The sequence below is a fragment of the Nelusetta ayraudi genome, unplaced genomic scaffold (genome assembly GCF_046127955.1).
Source record: "Nelusetta ayraudi isolate G7.1 ecotype Tasmania unplaced genomic scaffold, CSIRO-AGI_Nayr_v1 ptg000068l, whole genome shotgun sequence".
Lineage (NCBI taxonomy): Eukaryota > Metazoa > Chordata > Actinopteri > Tetraodontiformes > Monacanthidae > Nelusetta > Nelusetta ayraudi.
Window position 1 is genome coordinate 1282538 of NW_027466118.1, and position 7633 is coordinate 1290170.

The window sequence follows — 7633 nt, forward strand, 5'->3', positions numbered from 1 at the left end:
GCACCAGTGAGATTTGACATGTTAGATTTATTCTATTCCGCTTTTCAGATGAAAATGAGGCAATGGTTGTGGTTTCCGTACAGGCAGCGTATGTAGAAAATACCGATAAGAACACATGTACACCAGTTAATCATGATGAATTCAGTCGAGTGTAGCACAGGTTAGGCAGACTATTGAAGCACAGCTTTGTAACATTAAATCCCCGTAGTAATCTGTTGAGCTATAACCCACAACCGCTTTTATTTTATTTTTTGGTGGAAGGGGGCAAACATAAAAAAAAAGAAAAACAAAGCTGTAAAAGGAAGAACTTTTTCTGGTTCCCGTCAATCTGGTAGCAAAAGGCTCATGTGATCCCCTTTGGAGTCCAGACTGTGGCAACTGGTGCTGGATCTTGAATGAGGAGGTAGAGATGCATCAGAGTGGGTGAGCAAGGGGAAGCACTCAGAGGAACAGATAGTAGAGCCAGTAGAAGATATTGACCACCAGGAAGGCCATGGGGAACGCGGTGCGAGAGTGGCAGTCGATGTTGTGCGGGTTCTCCACGGTGAATAACGACGCGGCCCTGCGTGAGGCTCTCCTCACCGAGGACAGTCCGCAGCCCGGCTTGGGCACCTTCTCCTGCGGCCCGGCGCCGTTCCCAGCGTCGCTCTCGGCCGCCTGCTGCTTCGCCGGCTCCTCGGCGCTGGACTCCACCTCCACCGCCCGTTCGGTGGCTTGGCTGGAGGAGACCACGGGCAGGGAGCCGTTCCCGTTGGCTCCGTTGAGCTCCTTCAGCAGCTCCTGGCGGGTAACAAGAAAAAAAAAAAAACGGCCTCATCGACTGCGCTCACCGGTCAAACGCGCGCACCTTGTGGCCTCGCTCACCCTGTGCACGTCCTCGGCCGTCTGGTGCTGCATGGTGTAGAAGTGGGCGCAGGCGTATTCCAGCAGCGCGCCGAAGATGAAGGTGAAGCAGATCCCCAGGTAGACGTCGATGGCCTTGATGAAGCAGTTGGCGTTCGGCAGGGACGTGCGAGCCCCCATCATCAGCGTGGTCATGGTCAGGACTGTGGTGACCCCTGCATTACTCACACATGTATATATATTTATTTTTTTAAAGAAAAAAACAGGCAACTCTTACACATAGCAATTTTCTGTTTCGACTATTTCAACAGTTATTAAATGTTGAAATGCCGATTAAAAGTTTCTACTAATTCTAGGATTCTACGTAGACGGTATATGGCAGATCTTTGCACTTCTGACCAATCAGGTTCTTTGGATTCTTCTGCATTGGAATGAGTTGAGGTTAAACTTTAAGTTTTTTTTTTTTCATAATGTGAACAATGTCATGGGTAATTTGTTGAACAGTATTCACTACACTGTCTCGCTCTGTTGAATGAATGTTTATCGCATGTTCTCCTTATTCTGATTCTATCCGATTTCGTGCAGCCGCCTTAATCCTCTAACACCCCGTGAGAGCGCCAAGAGATTTCAGCTCTGACCAATGCATGTTCTCGCCGGGACGGAGGACTGGCTGATCCAAAAGGAGACCCACGAGAGGACCACGAGGAGAATGGAGGGAACGTAGGTCTCCAAGATGAAGAAGAGCACGTTCCTGCGCAGGGCGAAGTGCAGCACCAGCTTGGGGTACTGGCCTGGAAGGAGACGCCACGGACTGGTCAGGTTTGTGCAGCAACCACAAAATGACATTTCTGCACTTTATTGTGTAAGGGTTGTGGTGGTATTTGTCCCACCTGTCTCATACACAGCCTCGGACACTGTGGTGTGGTAGCTCTCCACACTGTACTGAGCAAGCCGCAGTGTGTCCAGACCCTTCACTGAATCATTGCCCCTGGTCCAGTAGAACACCACGTCCTGCAGGTTGTAGCCCCCTGAAAACACACACACACGAACACACACACTTAGTTCTAAGAGGTCTAATCTGTGGAACACACTGCCAGTTCTCCAGGATAACACTCACTGCACAGATGGGAAAGTGATTGTGTTGATGATGAGGTAATGGTGATTTATATCCGTCAACACAGGTGATGGATGGTTTTTGGCGCTCACTGGTACTACTCACAGCTCTCCAGCTGCAACGTGCACACCTGCCGGTCCATGGGGTATTTGGTCAGGTCCATGTTGCAGGCGATTGTTGCTGTAATGCTGCAGCGTGGTTACAGCGAGAACATTAGGCAAACACCCGCACTGATGCTGAAAGTGGAAATAAAGTCTGCAGCCCCTGACCAGCAGTCGTAAGAACCGAGAGTGTAAATTGGCATCAGGTAACATTTTGGTTTTGAGCAAACATGAATTTAACTGCTGCAGCAGAACGAAATGCAGGGTGTGGCTGTTAGCTTAGCTATTGCTAAAGAGAGATTTGTCATGCTGCAACACTGGCTGTATGGTTTGAACTAGGTGGCACCGTCACAGTATGAGAAGAACAATAAAAAAACTTTCCTGGATGGGCAACATATTTCATTTTTATTCTGATGAGATTTGGCAAAACCCTAGTTTGCATTTAGTTTAATATCAGCTAGCCACAGAGCAAGGTAATAAGCTAATATGCCAATTATTATTAACATGCTTCCTATGGGCTCTTCACCAGATGGATAAGTAAGATAAATCCAAAACAGGTAGAACTTTGTTTAAGGTGTTGTTAATCTCCTCCTCTATAATATATGCTGAAATTCTTGACTGAATAATTAGCAAAGCTAGAAGTACTTCCAATATTAACATCCGTAACATCACTTATGTGGCTTTAGCAAAAATTCTCTGCATCAGAGAAGCAAGGCACCATACAGACGATGAGTGCAATCAGCTACGTTAATGCTAGTTATATTAATGTTCCACCAGCTTTTATAAGAACCAGCCGGCAGTACCAGCCATGAGTCAACATGTCTCCCTGAAGGAATTCCCAGAATTATCTTCACTACACTGACTTTCTGTCTTAAATAGAGCACAGCAGTCACAATAGAGGCCAGCATGAGTGTGATGACATATATGTAAGGTCAGGGAAGATGTTCTCAGTGCCTGCGGGGATCTTTGTCTGCCTTCATCCGTAACAGCCTTTAACTAACTCCTGGTGGAGTGCGAGGAATCGGGAAATGCAGTGGCATTACCTTCAGTTGTAAGACTAAGAAAGTCTTCCTTTTTTGCCCTGAGGCCATTTCTTTGTTAATAACCACAAGTCATTAAAAAGAGGAATTTGTTTTGTTTTTTGTGCTTTTTTATTTCTTCAACTCCTATCCAAGGGCTAAATTCCCTGAAATCAACCTCAGGATGATGTGACCTCTTGCAATAGGTGAACCAGTGCGGGTCGGCCCGCGGTCTTACCGGAGGGCGTACAGAACGGTGCCGTTGCTGAAGATGCGTATCAGGCGGTTCTCCACCGTCACGTCGTGCAGGAAGGAGCGCTTGGAGTCGGGGATGAACGTGTCGGGGATCCAGAGCAGCGACACCAGGCGCCCGTCCACGCTGATGCTCTCGTTCCCCGGGAAGACCAGCCTGGAGTCGCGCCACCGCTGGCGGAGGAAGATGGTGGCAGTGTAGTCCTGAAGTGTGGAAGTGAAGAAGGCTAGAAGTCATCCAGTCGGTAGGAGTAGGAGGTCAGTTCCAAGCACACATTGAGAACAGAAGGTTAATACCATGTTGATCTCAGAGATGGCGTCGATGCTGGCGATGTCGAGGCTCATTCCAATCTCCACCGGGCCCTCTAGGAAAATAAGGACACAAAGGGATTTGGAAAACACCACAATTGGCCAAGGGGAAGGAGAAACCACTGCTTATCTACAGAGTCAGCCAAAAGTAATGTATACACACATCAAGAAAAGGAAAACTTAAGTATTTCATTTGTACACATAAAGATGTCTCTTTTGAAGTTTGATCAAATTACGACAACACTGTGAAACCGACTGCGTTGGTGACCCTGAAATTGAAAACACATTTGCAGCAATCCCATTGGACACTTTGGCCAACACTACCGAAGCAGTAGTTCGCCGTCAGTAGTTGGCAAGTCATCTATTACTAAGTAATCCACTACTGTAATTAAACTACTTTTTTTAGTAACACAATAAATGTAACGGGATTACTCTGATAAAACTGGTAATTATATCATAATTACTTTATCAAGTAACAATTCCATTACTTTTCTGAGATGTTTTACAAGCTAAAAATGTCTTATTATCCACAACATGTCTGAAATTTAGAAAAACACCCGAAAACAATGATGCTGCAGATTGACGATGCAGCCGTGCATGCAATTGCGTTTGATAGCTGGAAATACAAACGTTATTTTGAGATCTTCTCATCTAAATGAAAGATCATTGTGGTTCATTGTACGCTATGTGCAGGAAACAAGATGTTCTCAGCTGTTACTTTATCTTTTTTTTTTTTAGCTAAAGTTATTAGTAATTGATTACTTATGAAACAAGTAGTAGTAAAGAAGTAATTAGATTACTTTCAAAGGAGTAATCAGTGGTTGGGTTACTTTTATGGAGTAATCCCAACAACACTGTTCGCCGTACACATAAATGTCTGGGCGCCAATGGCCAGTACTTAGCACCTCTTGTAATTGTGGAGGCCAAAGGTAACTTGTATTAATCTCCTGATGTGTGAATAAATTTGGTACTGACAAATTTATTACAATTTTCCTTTTCCTGATGTGTGTATACATTTTTTTTTTTTAGCCGACTCTGTATACCTCAAGCGCATCCCTACCATTGAAATTGGGTCTGAGGTAGCGGTTGTATCCTTTCATCAGCTTCTGGATGGTGGGCAGCAGCTGGGAGTCGTTCCAGTCGCCCCAGTGGTGGCCGGGATGCATGCAGCCTCTGAATACAGATTAACGACGTCAATGAGGACCGTAAAAAGTTGCTTTGGTGGCGAGAAAATATTTTTCAATCAATAGGGAGCGATGTATATCAGCTGGCGACAGGCGGGAGGGGGTGGGGCCATGGGGGGGGGGGGGCGGTTGATGGGGAGGTTCTCACCCCGGCGTGAAGCCCAGCAGCAGCAGCAGCAGTAGTGTTCCTGGCTGGACGGGCATCGTGGATCAGAAGGGCGGCTGAGAGAAATTGAGACATGGCATGAATTCTAATTGACAACCAACCGACCAACCGACACACCTCAACACCTTGGCATCTAATTGAGACTTGGGAGGAGGGATCAGGAACCTCTCCTCCAGGGGCTGGAGGGCGCGGGGGGGCACCTGCAGACCGGCAGCCTCTCAAAGCCATCGGTGTTTCAGAAGTGGAGCTTTTCTCTCGGCTCGCATTGATCCCAAACCTCCCAGTGCCATGAATGTATCACCGGCCATCCATTTGTCCCCCTCTTACACAAAGGCACATGCACGCGCACATGCACGCACACAAACACGCACGTTCAGGAGCACAGGGACCCATTGAGATTGCGCCCCACGATAAGGCTTGATTGCCTTCTCCCCTGCTGCTCCAGCCTCTGTGTTGCTGATATGCAGGTGTGCTGCCCTGTCACCCGCTGATTTATTGGGAGCCGCCGACGCCTCGTGGTTTATTCACTGCACCTCCTTCACGCCGTCCGCCAGCAGTTTTCACCCGGTTATCACTTTTACCCCCCAAAACAACCCCATCACACAGACAAATTTTCTTGCCATCACTACCGGACACCGGCGCCTCTGCCTCTTAATTGCGGCCAGCAGCAGCCCTGCAGAGAGAGCAGCCGCTCCGTGTTAGTTTGCAGCCAGTCAGCTGCTGTTCCCGGCTGGGTGGTTTGCTGCTGCTGCTGCTGCTGCTGCTGCTGCTGCTGCCGCCACTGCAAAGCAATTTGCGCCACTGTGATGTTTACGCTGGCGGTGCCACAGGTAGTGATGCATTTCTTCACTAACAAAACAAAAAAAAAAGACTTTACACTTTATCTTCTGTTTTTAAATCTCTCAACAGCAGAAATATCAGTTTCCCTCCTCTGACCCCTTCCCCATGCAACCCCCTCCATCAGCAGTGCCTCCTACCTCTTACAGGTTTTTTTTCCTCCTCGCAGGTCACTTCTCCTCTTCCACTCTCCACTTTCCCCCTTTGTTTTCCTCGACGCCTCCCCCCCTCCTCCCACCCCACCTCTTGCCTCTTCCTCTCACTGGCGCAGGGAGTTTGAGCGGCGGCTCCGTCCTCGATATTCCGCCGTCTCCGTCCTGATGGCTCTCTGGGTTCTTTTTTTCTTTCCCTCCCTTTTTTCTGCTGCCGCTTGTGACTGTCGCTCCGTCTCTCCTCGCACGGCTGTATCTGTCTCCCCCACACTGCTGCGGTGCCCCCCCGACCCCCACCACCACCACCACCACCACCACCAACAACCCCCCACTCCTTCCCTCCACTCTCTCTCTCTCTCTCCCCCCCCTGTTTACACCACTGAATCTCTCATTTACCCTGCAACCCTCCCTCCCGCCGTCTTCCCCCCGACGGACCCCGCGCACACACACATCATGTGCGCTCGGAGGCGAAGCACCCACTCTGCCATTACAGCAGTTTATTACTCATTCTTGTTCTTCCACACTAGTTATTCTTTACCTCCCCCCCATCTCTCCTGCCTCCCTTTATCTCCGTCCTCCTCTCCCACAGCTTCCTGACATCACACCACCTCCTGGGCTCTGTCTCATTTCCTCGCCCCACCCCAACATCTTGGACCGTGCTTCCTTGTATCAGCATCGCTGTCAGGATGCCCCTCCAGCTCCGTCCCCGTTGCTCAGCACTGAAATGAAAAGGTAAAAACATTTTTTGCCAGCAAAGCGCCGTTCTTCTTTGTGCAATCCATTTATTCATACACAAAATCATGGACAGCTGTCAACCACAAGCGAGAGACTGAAGCCATTTTTGAGGGTGCTAGGGGCCACCAAAAGGTCAATCTTTGTTGCACTGGCGACACTGGGATTAATCCCCATTAGCCGTTTGCTTCACAGCGCAGCTTCAAGTTCAATTACAGCGGCTGCTCCCAGAGACCTGGAGCGAGACGTCCTCTGGGGCGAGCCACCCAATAACACCTTATGAGATTCCAGCCGTTGCAATTGGCCTGCTGCAGCCAATTGCTCCTCTAAAGCCTCCATTTTCCCCGCTTTGGCGACTGAAGTAAATGGCCACTAATGCGTAAGTATGTCACTAACAGGTGACTAAATCAACTCTGGTGCCACCTGGGAAGCTGCAGCATTATTCACTCCAGGCATTCTTGGGGATGAGCACTCTTCTTTCAATTAAGGACGCCCGAGCGGCGTGAAATAAACATGAGACAACGGTATTTGCATACATAGCCGGGGATCACGTGAATTGCACCAGTCAAGCACTATACCGACAGTGGAAGAGACAAATGGAGATGTCTATGAGGCACCTGAGGGGCGGAATGTAAATGTTCGATCTGCGAGCTGGAGGGGATAATGAATAATGAGAGTCGCTGAGGTGCTACGTCGGAGTGGCAGACCAGTCAGTGCTGATCAGCCTCCACCTGGCTGCCATGTCCACCGGATTGAATCCCTTTTCCTTCCAGTTTATCTCTCCACTGGGTTGCACTGGTTATATTTCTTACACTTATCTTTGTAATTGACCACCTACATTTTTACACTTTTTTTCCCTGCGTCTGTCACCCTGCAATCTTGTGATAACTTATCTGCCTATTCTGCACCTCTTGGTTGTTACTC

At 48.6% G+C, this 7633-nt stretch overlaps 1 protein-coding gene across 1 annotated transcript; it reads right to left on the minus strand.

Moving 5' to 3' along the window:
• Positions 1 to 21: 21 nt before the first annotated feature.
• Positions 22 to 5056, minus strand: gabrp (gamma-aminobutyric acid type A receptor subunit pi). Its single transcript, XM_076041524.1, has 9 exons — positions 4971 to 5056; positions 4699 to 4811; positions 3627 to 3694; positions 3316 to 3533; positions 2063 to 2145; positions 1734 to 1871; positions 1482 to 1634; positions 865 to 1058; positions 22 to 780 (listed from the first exon to the last, which is right to left on the minus strand). The coding sequence occupies exons 1-9, from the start codon at positions 5024 to 5026 to the stop codon at positions 442 to 444; spliced, it is 1362 nt and encodes a 453-aa protein (XP_075897639.1). The 5' UTR covers positions 5027 to 5056; the 3' UTR covers positions 22 to 441.
• Positions 5057 to 7633: the final 2577 nt, after the last annotated feature.

Excerpts from the sequence above, each read along its gene's own strand:
- gabrp (XM_076041524.1), bottom strand. The coding sequence starts at position 5,026 with ATGCCCGTCCAGCCAGGAACACTACTGCTGCTGCTGCTGCTGGGCTTC. Across the intron at positions 3,534-3,626 it reads CCATCTCTGAGATCAACATG|GACTACACTGCCACCATCTT; the intron begins GTATTAACCTTC and ends TCCACACTTCAG. Across the intron at positions 2,146-3,315 it reads ACCGTTCTGTACGCCCTCCG|CATTACAGCAACAATCGCCT; the intron begins GTAAGACCGCGG and ends ACCACGCTGCAG.